Source organism: Takifugu rubripes, chromosome 7, assembly GCF_901000725.2.
Source record: "Takifugu rubripes chromosome 7, fTakRub1.2, whole genome shotgun sequence".
Lineage (NCBI taxonomy): Eukaryota > Metazoa > Chordata > Actinopteri > Tetraodontiformes > Tetraodontidae > Takifugu > Takifugu rubripes.
The window spans coordinates 1,638,299-1,661,156 of NC_042291.1; the positions used below are offsets into that span (position 1 = coordinate 1,638,299).

Below are 22,858 nucleotides of genomic sequence, written 5' to 3' on the forward strand. Positions count from 1 at the left end.
AAGGAGGGAGGACTACTTTTTGGTGGGGGGCGGGATCTCGTGACTCCACACGCAACTTCCTCGGTAGTGGGACAAATGTAACCGGCGAGCCGCATCAGTCTGCACCGCAGAGGTTTGACTATTGTCAGAAGAGACAGTAGGGTGGGAAAAAATACAAAACTTAAAAAAAATAAAATAAAAGGTTTCCAGCTAGAGGCGACGCTCCAGAGCTGCCGGGGAAGGGAGCGATCTGAGCGGCTGTCCTGTGACAGAGAGAAGGAACTGTTGCTGCACAACACATCACCCCTGGTAGGACTTTATTATCTCTTTTTAATTCTTTTCTTTTCAAAAGACACCTCAAATGACACCACTTTTTGAACGTTTAAGGTCTTTTACCGTGAAAAGCAACCTTAAACCTCATGTAAAAGACTAACTCGGGTTTTTAGTGATAATGAATGAAACACATGAGCGTTATTCTTCTGCAATGATCTTGATTTGTTGTGTTTGGTGTCTGGGGTAAAAGTCGTATTTGATGTCTTGAGTGAATCTGGGAGTGTAAACTTTGAAGCCGATGAGGTCGTGACAAGCCTCAGTGCTTCACACCTTTATCAAACACACTGCCTGAGGAGAGGAGGACAAAAGAGAACTCACTTCCTGACATGACTGAGCTGCTCTGGACGCCTTTTTTTTTCTCGTTTCTATAATCAAATCCGTGTTCCCTTTCTAATCTGTCTGATGCATATAAGTAGCTGAGTAAAAAAAAAAAAAAAAAAAAAAAGAAGCTGTATTGGAATCTCTGCGGAGCACGGATTAAGGAGCAACTGTTGTGTCACAGAAGCTCCCAGCTGAGTGTGTGTATGTGTGTGTGACTGGGAAGGCCTCACACAGCAAAGTTCTAAAGTTGTCTTTCCTTCAGCAGCAGCAGCAGCAGCAGCAGGAAGTGGTCTCTGGTAGCGTGTTTGGAATGGGTGTGTCTGTGATGCAGCTTCATCATCACAGCTCTCGTAGTCATCACAGGACAAATGTCATCCCTTAATGATTACTTCACCTATTGCGTCATCTTGGTACCGCCTATGGACTTTGTTTCTCTCACCTGTTTGAGTTCCAACAGGGAAAAAAGGAGTGTTTCCCTTTTTTTTAGTCATCTCGACATAAGAAATGATAAAAAAAATTCAGAATATCAACATTCAATGAGCATTTTTTTTAGGTAGCATCTGGCCAAACTTTTAGGTCCACATGCATAATAAGATCATTTTTCCTGTTGGATTTAATTATCAATCAATTCTAAGTGAACAAAGCAATCTTTAAATGTATGTGTGTGCGTGTGTGTATTTAAGGACTATGGCATCTTTGGCATGATGCTTTTCAGCCGTGCCAGCTTTTATACAAACTGTTTGTCACAAGCAGAAATAACCTAACCAAAAACCAGTCATTACGTCCCATTTCACATCTGGGAAGCCTGCCCTGTGGAGCCAATGGGATGTATAATGTATTTGTTTTCCCTTTTTCCTCTTCCTCCCTGCCTGTCTGTTTCATTGACCATGGCCGCATTCTTCGGACGTCTCAGTGTTTTCCAAAGGTTAGCCCCGTGTGGCGGTTGGAGAGCGGCCAGCTCTAAACTGCAGTGGGACTTTAGCTAAATAACTCGCTCGTGGTTGTGGCTGGTTTTATAGGTTGGCATAGTTTAAATAGAGGCCAAGGATAATGATGGAGAACCGGTGGTCAAGTAGTTGTAGGTTGGTAGGAAGCAGAATTTAGATCCTTGTTTAAGCTGTTTAACGTTCTGCAGCCATCTGTCCCTGCAGGGTGTTTGAGAGAACTTGCAAAGTTTCCACGGCTCTATAGCCCATTCTGTTCAATCCGAGGCTTTTCCAAATTGCTCTGATGAGGTCTGTGTGTAATATCCTAAAGGTTGAGTTGTTGGGCTTTAAATTTGTAGTAATTTACACATTTACACACATCTGTTGATATGTGTAACTTGCTTTCAGCCTCTTTCAACCATAATCAGACAGTGCAGCTCAACCCAGCATTTAGCTGCTTAGGCAAAGAAGTGTCACATCTGTGTTACATGTGAGTCCAAAAAGGAAAACTTGAATATTTAATTAATGGAACTTGTCATGAACACAATTTCTGAGCTTCTGAAATTGATTTGTTTTAAGCCCTGGTGGTTTACCGTCTCCAAGTTGAAATCTTCTCTTTACTTGTGTGTGTGTGCGTGCTTGTGTGTGTTTCCGTTTTATTTCCTGCTGGTAGTCAGTGAGTCCCCACATCCTACCCAGTAGGGGTGCGGGGGCACGTGGCCAGCAGCAGCAGTGTGTCTGAATTCCCTGAAAAGGGAGGAAGTGACCTCAGGTTTCCTGTGTGAGGATGGCCAGGTGCATCGGTGTTATTGAGAGGGGCACTAGACTTCCTCCATGAATGCTTTGTTGGTAAACGTCTGAAATTTGATCTTCTGAGTCAGCCCCCCCCCCCCCCCCCCCCCCCCCCCCCCCCCGTAGGAGGCAATGTGTAGTCTCTCACAATCCAGTCAGCATGCCTTGTTCATTTTCTGTCTCGTCTGTTAGTTTGCACACCTTAAAACTTTCCGTTATGGGGTATATTGTGTAAAGAGAATATAAACTTTATATAGGAAGAAAAGAAGTGTAAAAGGTAACTGACGCTTTTAATGGGGTAATTACACCTTCTAGGCATACAATTACAGATCTATAGCTGGCACTTACCTGCTGGCCTCAAAGGAAGGTCTGATTTTAAAGGAAATAGCAAATTCTAAGAAGAGCATTTGTCTCATGAGTGCCCATTTGCTAGTTCAATAGAGACTGATTATAAGCCATGAAAGAATGTATCAGTGTTTCTTTACTCAGTCTTTAATGTCATATTCTCCACTTTGGCTCGCCGATATTCATGACAAATCAGACTATTGCTACACTCCGCCGTTCGTGTTTCTGCGTTTTCTCACAGAGGTTTATTGGGGGCAGAGTTTTGATTCACTGATGCATCATCAGATTGTGTGGGACCTACGAGCATGCATGAGTCAGCCACGGCTGTTTTTCTGCTCCCTGGCCGAGGAGCAGGAGGGTAGGATTGGGTGTCAACGGAAGCAAATGTACATTATGACAGGCTTTAGATAACTGGAATTCTGTGATGCAAACCTTCATCTGTCACCTGCACCAGTAACATGAAGCCTTTATTTTTTTATTTACTAATCCTGATGTTTTCCTTATTTTATCTTCAGATTTCTCATTGTAGTCATTTTATATTTGTTTAGAAAAATATAACGAAATGACAAATACATCCTGCATGGCTGCTTTTAGTTAGAACCTTTACGATAAAGCACCTAGTGTGCTATTACAACACTGAAATATTGCCAAACTATTACTATCGCAGTTGTCTTTCCAACCCCCCCTCCATTTGTTCCATTCTGGCATTTATTTGAGACCATATTTTAGACATGCATTCATACACGTCAGGACTCAAATAACACAATAATAAAAGAGACTTAACTGGTCACTTTTTAAAAAGTGAAGCACTTGTAACAGTGTAAACTCAAAAATAGTCGACTGAGGGATTTTCCTCTTCAGAAACATGTTCGGTGGACAATTACCTCATAACAGATGTGTTAGAGATGCAGTTTTGCCTTGGCAGCTTATGCTGTTTGTTCCACCGGTTCCACAAGTGTAACATCACTCCCTGGCTGATGTGATAGCTTTGTCTTTATATGGCCAGCAGCTCCAACCTGCCACAATTCTGACTGCATTAGGGCTTGATTGCTCCCCTTACACTTAATTGGCTACAACATCTGTAAAGAATGATCCCAGGCTGTGTGCTGATGGTAGGCGTGTGGGTGTTTGTGTAACACAACAGTCTTCCACTGATGAACCAGAAAGACTTGACTTGTTGGGAATGCGTGAAAAGGCTGTTACTTGTCCAGATTAGATGTGTTTTATCTTGTCGCTGATAAATGCACGAGTGTTTGTTTGGAGTGCAGCTGTGAGCGAGAGCGTTCCCCTTCACCGAAAGTAAACACTTAAAAACCTGCTCTGCGTGAAGAAACTAGTGCAGCAATCAAGAATGTGACATCGGCGGCATGTAATGCAGACACACACTCACTCACACACACACACACAACATGTCTTGCTCTCGGGTTCTGTCTGCGAGGCGATCTGCAAAGTTGACAGGCTGAGGCAAGCCAGAATTGCTACATAGACTGAGGTGTGGATTTATGCTAGGCATTGAGAAAAGCAACATTCGGGCATTCTTTGGCACTCATTTGTAACGCTGTCAGAGGTGCATTCAATATGAAACGGAACAAAGGAGGATGTTTCCCAGCCTGGTTTGCCACCCTGCTTTCTCACCTTTGTGGGATAGCGGCCATAAATGGCAGCAAGTGTCCCAACTGTGGCTATAAAAGGACGCGAGGAGATGATGGTGATGTATGACAAGTAACAGGGGCCGAAGGAGGTCTTCAGTTGGAGTTCTGAGAGGAAAATGAAAGGACGGGATGGAGAGGAGTGGCTCAAACACACTATTACTGACTGTGGGCGCATCTCTCAACGGCCTGCCACAGAAAAGCATAATCAGTGACAAGTAAGGATCCTGCACGTGGTTTATGCTGCGTGTACCACGTCTACATCTTGCAAAAGGTTTCCTTGGTGCACACAAATGCAGAAGAACATGTTGTGACTGACAAGAAGCATCTGGCCTTAGTTCTCATTCAATTTATGTGATTTCAGTACTTCAAACTGGTGGTGCAATGAGGTCATTAGAGTGAAGTACACTGTTTGGTTTGACAGTGTGTTCACAGGCAGCCGACTCTTTTTGAGCTCAGGATGTTTGAGTACTCAGACATAACTCAGGCCAGAGGGAGAACAGAGCTTTTAAAATTTCTCCTTAATGAGCAAATGATTTACAGGCCTCGTGTTGCTACAGGAAACTGTTTTGTCTGGTACTCAAACACAATCAGTTGCTTCTGATAGATCCTCGTGAATTAAGTCGTTTCCACATACAGACACTCACAATATAAGGCCGCATTGATACATAAACCATATTTATAACATAAATATAACACATTTACCATCCTGGCAGTCTTTAATGGTTTGCACAATGTACAGCCATCACAAAAACAGATAAAGCATTTGTAAATATGCAAATCACAGACCATAGATTCACGCTTTTCTTCTACAACTGCACAGAAATGTATCAGACACTTATATTACACTATATATACACATATGTTACAGTGCGCGTGGATTTGTAGCAGTTACATAAATTTCATTTATGGGGAACAGTTACGGATGCCTAGACCTAATTGTCGCTGTCATGTCTTCATAATATTTATATTTTAAAGCCATTCATCCTGCTATTTTAAACATTTTTTATCATCTGAAAATCGCTGCAGAAAGAGCTGCCCCTCGGCACTTTAGATAAATCTTCATCAGGTGTAGAATACTAATAATTCTCTTATCTCAACAAGAGTTATTGTTCAGTTCTTTGCAGCTATGCTTTCAAAATGAGGCTGTTTCTGTGATGTCGGTGGATTGATGTGACGGATAAAGGCCCATGTATCAAATGGGGTCGGGGTGCAGTCTGTATATCTCTGTCATTCATCCAAACCACCTACAGAGATGGTAGCAGCAGCAAATTATCATTATAGGACATTTGCAAGCAGGCTTTACATATTCATCCATCAACCATAACATTAAAACCAGTGCGCACCATTGCGCAATGACCAACGCTCATTTACAAGACAGCTTTCGGTCCTGGTGATATTTGGCACAACCGACCCAATTTTGCAAAGCAATTCAAACCCTGTGGGATGACGTGTGGAATAACTCAAATGTGACACACAAATCTGGCCTCCAAACTTAACTTCCCTAAAGGCATTCGAAGGACGCATTCAGAACTACAATAACCAGCGGATCCATCAGATAGACAACAATAAATTCTATCTATATTAGGAAGAGGCGATATTTAGATAGAGGGAGAACTTGGATTCTAAAGCATCATAATTCCAAACTGAAAATAATTACTTAATAAAGGATATAAGGTGCTTTTTAATACCCGAGATAAAAGCACATGTGCATTTGTAACTGAACACAGAATTTACACTCTGCTGTTTGAAACCTTCTCAAAGTCTGGAAAAGATCTCTAACTTGTTTTTTTCTTCATTTTCCTGAGGTCTACCATGCCTATGCAGCTCTCTTAGCACTGTAATGGGCCTAAACATTCGGCTTCATGCAGAACCACATCCAGTGTTGGCAATGGAAATTAGATCAATGAGTAAAATAGGGGCCAGACGGTGAGCAAAGCACAGCAGAGGGCCAATGACACAAGCACCATGATTTCATTGTGGAAGTATTCAACCCCCCTTAAACCTCCCCATCCCTTATCCCATCGCACGCTCCCTCCACAGTGGTGAGTGGAAAAGTGAGTAAGATTTAATAATCGTTTTAGACAAAATGGAAGGAAAAGCATCCTATATTATGAGACTTTTGCTTGATGATTGGGGTCATTGGGGTCACGCTAATTCATGCTTCCAATGATCTCTAATGGGAATATTACACTGAGTGCAGGGATTTGTCTCCAAATAAGTGCTATGGAGCTGTTACCCTTCATTCACAAGCTGGCTTCACAAGGGAGCCATGGAGCCATATATTCTGTTCATTTACACAAAGCCAGACAGATTTAGACACTGCCTGATCGATGAGTAGGCAGTGGAGCCACAGCTAGAACCTTGTTCCTCCTCACTTTGTTTGTATCTGCTTTATGTTTAGCCTCAGCACTGTTCAGGCGTTGCCCGAAGCCAACAATCCTCCCTATGGAAAGAGAAGCAGAATGAGGTCGGGCAAGACTGGTTAATAGATTGAAAGAGATATACAGATCTGCACGGGAACAACATAATTCAACCACCCTATCAGTGTTTACCAAAGCACCTGTTTTCACGCCGTCCCTCCATTAAACTGCAGATGGGATTTTGCATTTTATCGGCAATAATGAATTAGTTGGGGAAGATAAATGGTGTTTTGCATGGCTGCATGATAAAGAGATTTCAGTGTGTGACAAAAGGAGATAAAGACTTGATGGATTACAGGTCTATCCTGGCAAAGTCAAAAAAAAAAAACGCTACTACTAGCCACAACTTGCTGCTATACATTGGCTTGCACCTTTCTTTTTATCAATGCTTAACCGAACATCTTTATTAATCTAGGAGGTCTCCAGTGACAGCCATGTTTCCTTGTAAGGACTGTTTTTCAGGAGACATTTAGAGAATACCAGTAAAATAGATCACAAAATGTGGAAACTGTTGAGACCTATTGGATCGGTTGAAACTATTTTTGCTGTGTTGCAACTAAAAAGAGGCAGCGATCATGACATATTCCATTCGTGGAGAGGAGACCACCCACCTCAGAGGGTCATTCATGCTACTGAATCATTATAGCCACTCAAAATACCCAGTAATACCACGTCAAAATGGGATAACGATGGGAAATCACATATGCACATTTCCTTTGTAACAAGATGACAACATAGAAAAAGAGAAGAGTGGAGGGGTTTGTCACTGGAGGACACAGATGGTGGAGCCAGTCATGGGATGCATGGCAGCGTGATTTATGGACACCTTTGAAGTGAGCTTGTTTCAGCCACAAGGCCTCCATTTCAGCTCATCGACATTCTCCTGGTAGTAAGGCGCGGGGGGGTGGGTGGGGGGGGTGACTGACCCTGAGTTCTGTCATCTTCACGAGTGTAGCAGTTACCTGTGCACATTGCTAAACTTCATCGGCGTGAAAAAGAGGGGCATCCGACAGGCGCCGTGCTAGCTCTCTGTTAACCTACTTAGAAATGAGAAAAGCAAAATAAATGGAGAGTATGACAAGAAATAGAAATGGTCCCACTTTGAGGTGATAAAAATTGGGTCAAGTATGTCCCGAAAAAATCTTTCCTTTCCACTTTTGTCTTCATTGGTTTCATAAATGATGATGACATTCTTGGGTGAGGATTGACTAATAGTCAATGGGCCAGGGTTGAATAGAATTTTTTTCTTTTATTTGGCATAGCTGGATCACTACGCTGATAACTTCCAATTCAGAAACTCATTTCCTAAGTACATCACATTGTTTGATCTTATCAGCTACGCTTCTATGAGCAGAAATGCCGGGGATTGGAAATACGAGCCGCAATTACACCCGAGGGGAAGTCTCCAAAAGGAGACTAAAACAAACTGCGAGCAGTATCGGCTCTTCCTGCATGTGCTGCACACTGTTGCCAGTTGCTGCTCGTGTTTATTTTTGTGCGACCTCCCCTGCCTTCAGGCTGCACGTCGTGAAACACTGTAGACATGGGACTGTTTGTCCGGATACGTGACCACAGGTGCATCTCTGGGACTTTGGCCTTCACATTTCCCTTTGTTACTCCGTGTTTTGCAAATGTGCATGACTCTCTGAGTGAGAACTCCCAGAAATGTCTTTGTTTGGGGTAAAAGGAAAAAGCGGAGTGGGTGTGTATTTTCATATTGGCTCAGACTCCTCATTATTATTTGGTGCAGATGTTGTTGCCTGTTAGACAAAATTAATTAACAATTGGTTCTCAAAGTAGGAGAAAAAGGGATGACAATTATGTTTTTATGACAGGAAAAGGTCCTGAGTGTTTCGGATATTGGTTATTTATATGTTTGGGGGTCTTTAAGATGTTAATTTAAATGCAAATTACAGTCTGTTTATCTCATAAGACCCTTAAAATATTCTAGAATGAGTTAACAAACTTCAGACATACAACGTTCGAGGTCCACGATGGGGTCATTGTTTTCTTGTGTTGCAACACATCAACTTTCACATCGTCACAACCCCATAAAATGCCGGGTCATGTCCTCAGTCAACAGTGCATTGAATGAAACAAGAGCTAATCGTGACTGCCAAGAGGTTTACGGCTCTGGGGAATGGGAATACTGTTGTGTTTCCATGGAGATATGTCTGTGAGGGGGGAAAAAATGGCTACGTATACTGGAAATTACTTCTTAGATATTCATCCCAGTCATTTCAAACTGGCCCAGGGAACCTCAAATCTTTGAGCCAACCCAGTACTTCAAATGACCCATCTCGTCGGGATGGGAGCGAGTTTAGTGAGTCTGAAAGATGATTCCTGCAGCTAAGGGCAAATGTTTCTTCATGTGATCAGAAACATTCACCTGCTAACAAACACACGCAAAGTATTCACGTCAGGAGATGTTGGAAAAGCGTTCTTAGAAAAATCCCCTTCTTGTTTGGGCATTCACCTCAGGGTCAGGTGCCATCAGGGCAGCCACGAGCCACAAGTCTGAATGGGTTATAAATAATTGCTTGCAGTTGTGGGTGTGTACTGTGTAGTTGTGTGTGGCTTGGATTGCTGAGCATGCGGCCTGTGAAACCTTAGACCAGCTCCTTGATGTCAGGGCTAGTTCTGCCGACTCAGCAACATTAGAGGACCACCTGGGATTGACCATGTCTGTAGGAGCCATTTTGTGTGTTTTGGTTCACACTTTAGCCTCATGTTCAGTGCTTGTGTGTTACTAATAACCTTAGACCAAAAGGATACACAGCTGTGGTCAGAAAGTGTTTAAGGAAACATGATGACACCCTCATTGAAATGCTGTTTGCTTGGCTCAACTATTTCGTTATATTTAACGGTTGGATGTTGAAATAAAGGACAGGCAAATCTGTTTGTGTTTGGAATGTATATAATCACCTTCAAATGGCATTTTATTAATCAGTTATAGAATGGATTTTGAAAAAGCATATTTATCCTGACTGATTCATCCATAAATAATAATCTATAAATCACTTTCATTCTTTACTGCAACAAATGTTTTTTTTCTCAACACAAAGAAATCATAAAGTCACTTGAGAGTAGTATAAGTAGCTCTTATGTCACGGTTATACAGCTTTTTAAGAAAAACAAAGCAAACAATAAGGGCATGTAGCCATGGCAGGAAGATAAACATGCATGACTGATATCATCCCAACAACTGGAAAGTTGAAATATCCTCTTGGGAAGCGAAATTTCATGGTCAAGTCCATGGCAACAACTCAACTGCACGTGCCTCAAATCCATATATGGTAAAGTGTAAATCGAGGCAGGCAAAGTTGGACCACAGATCTCTTGTATCCGGCAGTTTGCAGAACTTGGGTTTATTTATAAGAGCTGTCCAGAGGTAATTTTCCATTGCAGTGACATCTTGGAGCCACTGGAACAAAGACACAGACACGGGTTTATCTCTGTTCTGCTACTGCCTCTGAAAAAGGGTTCTTTCAGTTCTTCCTTATGGTGGTGATATTTTGGGGGAGGAAATACCCAACCAGAAAGTGAATCATGTAGCATTTAAGTGAACGTAGCTTCATGTTGTCAGTTGCAACAGTCGTGAATCAAACAGGTCGAATTCTTAACGCACTTCCGTACTGCGAATATGAAAACTCGAATCTGAAGTCGCTGATGAAGATGTTGACAGATTATTACAAAAGTGTGTATGGTGGAGGACAAGAACACTCATCAAGTTCCCTCCCATGCAAAACACACCTGGGCGGGAGCTGTCGAGGAAAGAGGCTAGTCTAGTCGAACTGTTGTGACTAATTAACTGTTTCTATTGTGCAATTTCAGCAATTCAGGGCTGTTTTAATAAGTTTAGTTGTAATGTACATGAAATAGGGGAAAAAAACGGGGGATAAATGGAAATGGGGGTGGGGGGCATGTATAAATAGAAGCATAAAATGCCCAAAGGAACTTTTATCATTATTAGTAGTAGTTCGAGGAGTATTAATCTTAAGCGGCAGACCAGAAAAAGCTATTTTTTTTCAAAAGACTCGTATTGAAATGTTTATTTTTACACGCTGCAATGCCATTTCAAAAGCATTGGACGCGTCAAATAAGAGCCGGGTGGCTTTAGGTTTCAAAGAGATTCCCGATCTCTTTGATCAGCTATCGAGGAAGCCGTGGTTTCAGAGAGCCCTCTGTGACCACAAATATGCTGTGAGAAGAAACAGGAGTTCCTGGGTATTTATGATTAAATGTGTTTATTAAGTCATAATAGGTTTTGCCTGTTCTGATTAAACAACCCTACTCCACCTATTTTTTGTAGAGCCTGCAACAGACTGAGGGTCCCAGAAAATCTAACCGTTACCCTGAGATCTTTCAGCACCTTTCCCAGATTTCTCTCTTATTTACAGCATGTTTACATGTCACCGTATGGTTTTGTTCAGCAGGTATAACCTTCCATCCTATTGTTGAATAATGATTTCTGAGAACCTCTCCTTAGCACACCTTTGCTCTTTTAACGCTGCATTCTTTACCATCTCCAAAGACCCTGTTGACAATTCTAAACATTTTTCTACTCTCCACATTTGATTTGCTTTTCTCTTCTCTCACTCTCTTTTCACGCCATTTCAACTTTTACCAGCAAACACTGGCACAGTGACAGAGAATAAAGACAGCCTTCCCTGCATTCTCCAGGCTGGGACGCTCCAAAACTTCCACTGGCACACAAAAGTCGACTGCATAGTTTCCTCAATGCAAACCAGATGTTAAGACCTAATGTATGGTAGCGTTTTTGCCAAAGGAAGACGAATGTAGGCCAAAAATGTGTTCCTTCATCCATCCTCACAGCAGTAAATATAAATTCAGAGTTCCTTCCTTCTCTTGCGGTAGCTGGGACGATGTTCTAGAATTATTATAATTATGATGGTGTTGTTTGGTGTCGGTAGGCTCGTAGAGACGGTGCAGACACGAAGTGAAAATTACATATTTAGCTGTTTTCCTTCAGAATTTTGGTGTGCATGGAGATGGGGGCCTCCGTGCTGCCATGTCCCCATGCCAGTGTGCCTTGTGGCTGTCACATTATGACAAATATCTGTTTTAAGTGTAACTAAACAGAAGGAAAAGCAGGCTTATGTTGTGTTTTTATTATGTTTTCATTGCACTCAAACCGCCTTGTCAAATCAATTAAATGATGGAGTCCAGAAGGTTAGGTGTCTTTTTTTTCCCCAACCAACTGCTGTTCATTCGCAGCTTTTCTGTAATAGTGCACGGTGCAGTGCACACCAGAACAAAAGCTTTAAGGCATGTCCCTGCGCTTTCATGGTCATTAAAAGTCACCAAGAAGAGACAAATTACAAAGGCCACTGTGACATTTTCTCTTGGAGGTAGTCATTTCTACCTTTGTGTTTACGATGTTAGCTTTCATTTCTGTCCTCTGTCCCCTCCTTCACCACACTAGGCAATGTTTAAGTGCTCAGAGACAATAACAGGTTGGTGTTCCAGCGTCTGTTCCTGCACCGTGCGCTCTCTCGTCAGGCCTGACCCAGTGCTCCCACAGGAGATTGGTCTCAGGTGCTCATAGACCACCATGGGAACTCTGTCCCGTCTACTAAGGTAATTGCTAAAAGTAAATTTCACAAAAGTGCCCTTAAGTTTTTATTTCATAATCAGTAGAAGTTGCAAGTGGACGATGTGTGCACGCCGCCATGGACTAGCATTTAGAACCGATGGCTCCAGAATGAGCTTGAGCTCAGTTGAATTACTGCCAGAAGCTTAAAACCAAATACTTAAATTAACATATGTCTCATATGTTTTCATGTTGTTTCCCTTATGAAAAGCCCTCTGCTGTCTGGAGCCAGAGGAATCAATAACCAAAGCCACCATAATCAGGTTCCCTAATGGTCTTTTCCAACCCCAGCCTTTGATTTCGTACTACTATATTTATTAAAGCTCAGCAAGGCCCTCAAATCATAGACTTAAATGTGAATTTTTGTAGTTTTTCTTCATCTCCAAGGCAACTTGGAGCTTTACTGCCTGGCAGGCGTCCAGTTATTCAAAGGACGATGTGATGGCATCGATGTATCTTAACCCATCAGGTTTATTTTGCCTTAAGTTTATGATTTAGTCAAATCCCCTGACTTTTGTTCCAAAATTTCCCTTTTCTTTGGCCTGTGGTTGTGCATCCTTTGTCCCATAGCTCTTAAGAGGAAACAGAGTCCTGGGAGATCTGCTCAACACATTTCTTTAGTTATTTTTGCCACTTCATTGATAAAAAAAAAAAAAAAATCAGACTGTGCTCACTGAATAGCAAACGAGCACTCAATGGAACTATAAACAGACCGAAAAAATAGAGGAGCCGTTGTCCTGGAATTCCAGCTATTTGCTATTATTTAAACTATGTTCATTGACGATCACTTTAAATCATGTCCACTACAATTGCACAATCCTTAGTAAACTAAATTTGATTTCCAAGGCAACATTTGCAGGGTGATGCTGTTTCAGCCCCCTTCAGGATCCAATGGTCAAATCAGCTACAGTGGCAGGATCTCTACTGTTTTTATAATGTTGACATGTCATATACATGTTTAAATGGATGTATGGGTGGTACTCATTTGTTTTTTTCTACATCTGTTGATTTAATTCCACTCGCACCTAGGCTGCTCCATCTGAACAGCAGTATTAGCCATTTTCTATTGAATACTTCTTTGGAATTCATTATACGTATTCTTAACAGTTTATTTTCTGACATTAAATCAATGAAGTTGGAGTAAAATTGATCTTTGATTTTGTGTTCTGTGTTTTTCCTCAGAATTTCTTCATTTGAAAAATTAGAGGAAAATTTCCTGCTCATGTTATGGAACCTGGCTTTTATGCCGGTTGCGAACATGGCGGGCTGACCTTAGAGACGTAACTATAAGCTTCCTATACATCCGCTGTTGTGTATAGACTGTGTCACTTTGAAAGTAAAACTCAAAGGAGATCAATAGGTCATTTTAGAGCTCATACTACATTTAGAGGCTTTAATCATAAGTCTGTGTGTAAAGCAGAACAGAATGTGTAAATGTGCACAAAGCATGAAGTGACTAATGTCATTTGCCAGAAGCTTTTGTCTCCAGACTGTCTCCATTGTTAGTCTTCATTTAGCCGTTGAATCACACTAATCCACAACTGGCAATTCAGCGTCTGCTTTCCAAGACATACTCTGACAGCCCGTAAATTACATTTTCTTATATTGGCTTGAACACACTTTTTTTTTAAAAATATTTCTCTCCTTTCTTGGAGGTAAAATGAAGGTTGCAGTAGACATTACAGAAGAAGACATTTTGGACTTGTACAAACACTTCAGTTAAGATCCTCTATCTGCTCCGAGGATGTATCAAAATGTCAAGTTCTCTGCCTTTGCTTAAAAAAACAGATAGGTTACATGCAGGTTCTTGTAATGCACAGCGGGAAGAACTGGTGGGCTTGTTCCCAGTGGGCTTTGCGGAGTGTTCGTTTGGAGTCAAACAGAGCGTGAGCAAAGTTTGGGCTGGGGATTAAAAGCATGCCTGTGGGACTGAAGTGATCAGGGCGTCTGCTAGCCCTTCAGTATCCAACCATGACTTTTTTTCTCCTGGCAACAACATACAGCCTGATGCTCGACCCGGTGGATGGCTCTGTGGCGTCTCACAACTGGCCCTGAACTTCATCCTTAATTCCAATCAGGCAGCGTTGTCATGACTAAGAGAGCATAGTCCTCGGCATTCCTGTGCCGTTGTATAATTTATTAGCGGTGGGTCAATATTTGCATCTCCAAAAAGGTTTTCAAGAGGGGTTAAACCTGTTATGCTTGTGTAAAAGCTGCAAAACTTTGCTAGGTAAGTAACTAAAACTGGACAACTGCGTGCGACACATTTTTAAAGGGGGACTTCCTTTGATTTTTAAATTTCTGCTTCTTCCATCATTTATGCTACAACTTTTCCACATCTAAGTGTGAGTTTGGGTGCACTTTTTGAAAACTCATGTTGAACACATTTGGAATAATTCTGTTTGGCGCTGTTTGAAAAGCTGCGTTTCCTGTTTTCCAGTTGCCTCTGCCGATTACGTGACCGTTAAGAACTTCAGATCAAGATATGGACTTGTGAATTTAACCTGTCCCATACAGCTTTACTTTTGACTTTAGGACAAATTCTTCTTGGATTACTACGGGTAATCAAATTTAAGATTTTTAACATCAAGCAGGCATTCTTACCTTTTTGCCAAAGAAGGATAATTAAATCTTTGGACCATTATTCTGGGTTGAGGCTGTGGTGAAGAGTTCTTTGAAGCCCATTCAATTCCCAGGGGGTTGAATTCAGTCACAGCTTTGGTATTTGTTATTAACCGAGACTGTGGTACTTAGCCAGTAGGTCCTGGATGTGACGAAAACGGACCTTTGCTAGGAAATTATCTTCTTTGTACATGGTAGTAAACACAAAGCCCTGTGAGAACTGCTCTCTAGACTAGCCCATTGTGACCCAGATCTCTTGTCTTTAATTTTGGAATGTAGGTTTTGGCTCAGAAATGGCCGCATGCAGTCACGTCTTCAGTTTATCACTGAGAGGTCAGTGCACTGACGTCAGGCCCCTCTCTGTGAGAACCCATGCCATCAGCCTTTCAAACACCGATAGCATTAAACGCTAAAACCTAGAGGTCAAAAAGAGACCGCAGTCTGATTTTGAAGTCATGAAGATTGTCTGTGTGTACTGGTGGACAGGATATTGTTACACACTCTTAACCTGCTGGCACACGACTAACTTTGCCTTAAGGTGGGCCTCTTTAGAGACCACAAAAACACTTGTAGATAAAGAGGGAGCAGGCCAACGCTGATCCAGAGAGATGGGAATGCCATTTTAGGTCGGGGAAAATTAGAAAGACAGAAAAGTCTGTCTCCAGAGCTTTTTAGGAGCGATGATCCTTAATAATGTCGAGGAGAAAAATGAGCAACTGCTTGATATTCTTTTGAATACTGAAGCCGACACCAGACGTCAGAGTTCTGCCTTCTCAGCTTTATGAATCGGGCCTCAGCTCATTCTTTTACCTGGCAGGCTGGAGCAGCATATGGAAAGATAAATTAACAGCGCTTCCACTTCAGCACAGGGCATGGAAATCAGCACCAAATGTCAAAAAAGTTCATATGCGATGACATCACCTCAGTAGTCCTGATCATGACATCGCATAACATTCATTTAACAATGTTTTTTTCTCTTCTGATTTCCACCCGATGGCAAGTGAGTGTGTATGGGGGAAACAGTGAAAAAGCCTGCAGGTTAAGCATGAGGACTGCGAGCAGGTGAGAGCTGTCAGATCTTGACATTCTCCCCCCCGGCTCATTAACAGCTTTTGTCTGGCAAAGGGCTGACACAGAGGAAATGTGAGACGCCGGGACAGATGTTTTCTTTGACGATAGATTCTGTGTGATTTTTTATGTGTGTCTTGTGTACGTGCAGTTTATGCATACGCTTGGCATGTGCACGTTGCTGCAGGACGGGCAGTTTAAAGCCTGATTATTATTATTATATCACACTGTCACGCTGAACAAAAAGTCACCTTGTGTGCTCAGTCAAGAAGGAATAACGTGCAGCACAGTTGAAGCCTCCTGTTCCTGTAAATACATGTTATTACTGTTGTATTTCATGCTTAGGGGAGGCTATTTTTTTTCTTCTTTAAACAGCACCAAGTGTGTGTGTGCATACATGTTGGTGGTCCATGATCTACTTGGGAAAACATGGATAAAATAAATATTTGGAAATGGGTGATGTGCGAGCTTCTTGGTAATCCCAATGTTGCAAGATGAGAAGCAGTTGTCAGCGGCAGGAGGAATTTGGAGTTACTGAGAAAAGGCACAGCGGGGGTGCCCTGACCTTCTCCTCCTCCTCCTGCTTCCGGCTTACTTTGATTACGCGGCATTCAAAAACAAGGATTTATTTCTCTTTCTCCTTCTTCACCTCTGTCACTCTCTGCCTTTCCACCTGTTCCCGCATGCGTGGTTTATCATCCATCACGTACCTGAGCCGAGTATTTGCTGAATAAATATAGGCTGTGGAAATCCCAGTCTTCTTTGTGTGTGTTATTCTGCCTTACATTGCCAACGTGAGTGTTTGTGCTTTTCCAGAATACTGCCATGGCTGACCGTTTTGACTGCGACAACTGCAAGGAGTCCTTGTACGGCCGCAAGTACATCCAATCGGACGACAGCCCATACTGCATCCCATGTTACGACAGCCTGTTCTCAAACACTTGTGATGAGTGTAAAGAGCTGATCGGCCATGACGCAAGGGTGAGAGGCATTTCAACATGACCAGACATGCAGCCAACGGAGCTGAAACATTATTAAATGTGTTCTTGTTGAGTACAAGCACGTCTTTTCTGTCAGGCAAAGTTTTATCTGACCAATAAATGTCTGCTTTAATGACATTTAACTAGAAATAGATGATACCACATGCTTAAGAAGTTCACAGGCAGCCCAATTAAGCCCATTGGCCTCAATTCGGTTAAAGTTTTAAACAGTCAGCTGGAGGGAACGTCTCCATCTGCTCTACGATCGAGTTTGATTATTATCCTGGAAACCACTACCATGAGGATTTAAGACTGGCATTCGCAGATTAATGGAGTTTACAGAATGAAACACAGTGCAGTGCTCTGCAGCTTGCTTAGCTGAGTGGGCCAGTGAGTTATCATACCCATGTGGGCAGTAAATGGTAAATAAAGGCAGTATTTTCTTGGCGCCGTGCCTTTTGTGCACTCTATTCAACTTCTGTTTAAACCTTTTTAAACACTGCGTTATGTACACGGATGTCTCTAAGCATGCATAGCTACCACGTACACCAGACTCTGGGTTTGCGCATTATTAAAACTGAAATCTTTACGTAAGCCTGATTTCAATAATGTGATGGTCTCCTTTAAAATGCTGCTGTTGTTGGGTCGCTGCCAGGAACTCTTCTACGAGGACCGGCATTATCATGAGCACTGCTTCCGCTGTTTCCGCTGTGATCGCTCGCTGGCGGATGAGCCCTTCACCAGCCAGGACGAGGCGCTGCTCTGCAACGACTGCTACTGTAATGAGTTCTCCTCCAAATGCGTCGCCTGCGACAAGATTGTCATGCCAGGTGAAGGTTTGCAACAGCACATTTGGCTATTTAAAGACCCCTTCCACTGTGGGTTCAGATATCCCAAAGACGGGGGCGGGGGATTAGGATTGAAGAGGAACATGCTTGTCAATGTCTTAAAATTGCCATCAACAGTTCCATCTGAACTGTTGCATCTGATTTTATTTCAGAAAAGGCCTTAAAATTAAACAAAGATAAGCCAATTACTTGGAAACAATACTGGTGCTCCCATGATACTGGTGATATAATAAGATGAGATCATTTATTTCAATTTCATCTCTCAACAGCCGCAGCTCTCATGAAAACCAAATGGTTTCAGTACCGCCATTGATCTCACTTTTCGACAGCGAATAAAATCTTCAGGATCACCTTTACTCTCATTTATTGTATTTATGGTAGAAAGTTAAGGGTTAGTTTTGTAAATTGCTCTTAATATTAGGTATTAAAGGTAGAGTTTGCAGTATTAAAACTGCTAGCAAGATTTGAATGTAGCCTCAATTCACTAATCTCGCCTCCTCGTGGGTATCTGACCAAAGCCACGCCCCTAATGTGCATTAGCACTATTTACTATAAACAAAGTTAAATCTGGAAAATTATTGATCCTTCAAAACAAGACGAAATATGATCTTACCAGTTCAAACGATGCCATGCATCCATTATTTTTTATCTCGTGCATATGGGGTTATGGCATGTGATTATGAGTGTGTACTCAGGAAAAATTATTATAGTTCGCTTCACAGAGAACGCATTTCTAGCTTCACCAAATTAGCAGCGTAGCAATAGTAAGCTAGCATTACCACTGTACGGTAAGCAAGCCGACGTTAGCTGAGGCTGCTACATGGGTAATATGACTTATTAGTAATAGAGTGTTATTATACCACTAAATGTTTGTGGTTTTAAATTGTTTTTTTTAAATCTATAGTTACATGAGGGATGGGCTTTTCTTTATTATATTATATATTATTTTTATTATATTGTTTCGGCTCCTGAAGCCCAAGGTAACAGGTCTGTTTGTATATCCCTACACAGCTTACTCGGTAGTTTAATGTAGGCTATACTGTGGTAACCCTTTGAAAGAAGCATATGAATCTCCAATAGAATTAGACAATTCTCCATCTGCTCAGTCATTCTTTCCACCATTTTTTTCCCCCTTTCCTTTCATCTGCGTTTCCCTCCGTTAGGGACGAGGAAGTTGGAGTATGCGGGTTCGACATGGCACGAAGGCTGCTTCATCTGTCACAGCTGTGAACAGCCCATTGGCTCCAAGTCTTTCATCCCTGACAAGGATGAACATTACTGCGTGGCCTGCTATGAGGACAAATTTGCCCCGCGGTGCACCCGCTGTAAAAAGGTCAGCAGATATTGAAGACAATAATAAAAACATTCAGATGAAATCGGAAGGCAGGGGACCTGGATTATCCTAAATATCACCCAAGTTTGATAACTCGTGACCTGCGTTTTCAGACCCTGTCCAAAGGTGGCGTGACCTATCGTGATGAGCCGTGGCATAAGGAGTGTTTCGTGTGCACCAACTGTACGACACAGCTCGCAGGTCAACACTTCACCTCCCGGGACGACAGCCCGTACTGCCTCAAGTGTTTTGGTAACCTGTATGCTAAGAAGTGTGAGGCCTGCGCTAAACCCATCACAGGTAAGACGTCATCACCATGTTTCATGCAATAACATTTCCTCTATTCAGCTCACCCCAAAGGAAATGGAGAAATTCTCACTAAAAAGTTTATGAAAATTCAGTCTTACGGAAATGGGCTGTTTTCTCCATCAGTCAAATCCGTTGTGGTTATTTGGAATAAGATGTTGTAACCGGCTATAATCAGCCAATCAGGATTGAGCGGGCTCTAACGACAGTCTCGCTGATGTTTGTGGGCCACGGCTACAGCGAAGCTGTTCTGAGTAATCACGTTAACTTTTATTGTTTTGTAATGTTTATACGTGAATGACTCACAAAGAAATTAGTTTTAGGCTTTTTGATGAAATTGTTCCAACTTCAGTTGCTCAATTCAAATCTGAATGTGGACACAGGAGCTGAACTGTCTCAATTTTTTTGCCGTTGTCCCAGGTTTTGGGGGAGGAAAGTACATCTCGTTTGAGGACCGCCAGTGGCATCAGCCGTGCTTCACCTGCTCCCAGTGCTCCGTCTCGCTGGTGGGCGCCGGCTTTTTCCCTACCGGTGACAAGATCTTGTGCCGTGAATGCAACAGCAACCTTTGCACGCTATAGAGAAGTTGCTTCCCATGTACTCACCCTTGCCTTGACTAAACGTTTGCTATTCATCACGAGAGTGAAGAAGCCCAGATCATTACTGAGGAAGAAAACGCCGCTTAACAAATGCCACCGCTCAAAGATCTTATTATGACAGCTCGGTTTGTTGCCACACAGGAACTACTGTCATGTGCAAAGATGAAATGTCCTTCATTTAACACTCAGTGTTTAAGATAATGACCAAAAGGTTTTGTCTTGTCAAACAAAGTTACAGAGTGCCTTAAAAACAGTAGTATACCGTTATGTTGCATGTGCCATTGAACCAAACTGAAAATGAAAAGCATTCATATTTTAAACCCTGATTCAGAACAGTGATAGAACACATTTGTAAACTTTACAGTGCTTATTTACAAGTACACTATAGGTGCTGTCGTGATGATCTTATAGCTGCAATTTCAATTGCAATATGTCAAAAAGCAACATAAACAAGGCAATAAGTTATTTGCACTTTGAATGAGATATCTGTGCACATAACGACCCATTTTATAAAAAGGAACACTTTTTGTAACTTTACTTGTGTTCGGCCTTGCAGTGACACTCATTTTTTACAAAACTTCCTTCATTTCCTATCTTTTTTTGTCTGTCATGTTGGATTTTTGTATTCACTGTTGCTCAAAGAGCCAGCGTTTATAACCAAAAGAAGCTGTAAAGTAAATGTGGTACCGTTGTGTATTGCGGGAGAATGCATGTCTCCAGTGTTCTGCCATAATTAGGAGTTGTTTCGCTGTTAACACTCTCTGTGTGTCCTTTTTGCATTGTTAAGCTTCACGAGAGAATTGATTAAACTAATACTTATATTTCATGCTCTCAGCTTTGATGCTGGTTAGTCAGAGTTGGCAAATTTGAATGTGTCACCGAGGCAACAACAGTATGAGGTTACTGTAAAAATATAATACGGCCAAATTCTTCATGTTTCAGTTTTTTGTTTTTTTTGTGAAGTTATAAAGGAAATAAATTTACACTGACCGTTCTGTGTGTATGTTTACTTCTCGTGAAACATCCTTGACTGTATTTCTAAGTATATGTTGACTTGTGTTTGCTGCTAAGGGGAGAATCCTGTTGGTGATTTAAAACCCAGATCGCCGCGGAAAAAAAGGGGAAGAGTCGTGGAAGTGTGTGAGAAAGTGTTTGAGAAATAAGCCATGTGTGCGTCGAAACAAGAGTGTGCAATTTGAAGATAGTTGTTGTTAAGTGTGTATGTGGAAAATGTATATACAGTATATATGCAGTTGTTTATGCTGAGTTGACTGTTTCATCACCCTGATGAAGCACTCGTGCACAGCCTGCCAAATGTGCGCTCCTGTCAGCATTGGTGAAATGTCTCCCTGCCCCCGTTTGAGATTTTTTCACCAAAAAAGGAAATGGAAACACTCTTTGCTTGCACGGGGGAGGGAGGGGCCGGGGAGACTGCTGGTGGAAATGGGAGAGAGGGAGAGAGAGAGAGAGGGTGGGGGTGGGGGGGTGGGGACGTTCACATCTGGATTTGCTCTATGGGCACTTTCACTGGAGAAAAAATGGGGAGGGGACCCGTTTGGATTTATTGGCAGGAGGAGTAGGACAGGGAGGTGACAGCAAGCAGAAAGGTTCAAAAAGGAGTCGTTAATAGTGTCACATGACACAAACAGAGAGAGCTAGTTCGGATCAGTAGGGTTGTGCAGTCATCATTAATCTTGTGTTTATCTGTAAACATGACAAAAGTGTTGTGTGTGTTTTGTGAAGAAGACTTAATAATAAAGGAGAAACACTACACAGATCAAAGGTTATCCTTTAACACTGCAAATCCATACTGGGTTATAATCACACAATATAATTACTTTAATGTATAGAAGGTTTGGGGATTATTTTACAGCTCAGGAGATTTTCTTTCTCATATACTTACATTTCTCCTGCATTTAGCCAGTGTCTAAGGGCCCGTGGGCAGCGGTTGTGCCAGTGCTGGGCACCAGATCGAGTCCTTGAGTCAGTGCCCTGGATATTAACCTCACATGCATGTTTCTGATTGTTAGGGAAATTGGAACACCTGGAGGAAATCAAAGCAGGAACAGTGAAAAAAGTCCCACAAGTGAGATTAGAATGGGATTTATGCTAAGTGTGGCGTACTTCCTCTTCAGCTTCTTTTTATTTTTCAAGTGAAAAGTTCAATTTTACAACATTACTGGAAGTCTGAGTAAATGAAAGAGTGATTACGTCTGCATGTTTCCTTTTTACTCTATTTCTCTACTTTAAAGTATTATTCTGCCATCACTGGTGTTGTACAATTGGTGCTGCTGGTATCTTTCCTCATTTAACAAACAGTGTTTTGAATTTAACCTATTTATATATTATATTATAATATAATATATATTATAATCATGTCCAAAATCCAAACGTTTGTTGGAAATCATATAACACAATACTGTTTCATGACATTAATATGGAGCTGTTTTTACACAGAAATATCCAAAATATTAATTGGAGACAATAAATTGTACAATTAAATGGTACCAGGACCTCCGTAGTAGGAATAAGCATCTGTCCCCAGTGTCAGGTTTGTACCACAGTCTTTTAAGGTAGCTTTATTTCTGAAATCAAAAAACCTACACTTGATGCAGAAGTGTTTGCTAACTATAGGTCAAACTCGACTACGACTACCCCAGATGGAATAAACTTCACACTTCACACAGTTTTGGTCATAGTTTCAAAGCACATCGGGGTGC

General features: G+C 41.8%; 1 protein-coding gene across 2 annotated transcripts; it reads left to right on the forward strand.

Annotated features, from left to right (window-relative positions):
• The first annotated feature begins 44 nt into the window (after nt 1–44).
• fhl3a (four and a half LIM domains 3a) lies at nt 45–21,144 on the forward strand. Of its 2 annotated transcripts, none has more exons than XM_011605055.2 (6): nt 45–288; nt 16,889–17,053; nt 17,708–17,888; nt 19,064–19,233; nt 19,347–19,533; nt 19,960–21,144. In XM_011605055.2, the coding sequence occupies exons 2-6, from the start codon at nt 16,898–16,900 to the stop codon at nt 20,118–20,120; spliced, it is 855 nt and encodes a 284-aa protein (XP_011603357.1). In that variant the 5' UTR covers nt 45–288; nt 16,889–16,897; the 3' UTR covers nt 20,121–21,144. The 2 variants fall into 2 exon arrangements, with proteins under 2 accessions (XP_011603357.1, XP_003965712.1); XM_003965663.3 differs by having other exon boundaries at nt 48–288; nt 17,708–17,882.
• Nucleotides 21,145–22,858: the final 1,714 nt, after the last annotated feature.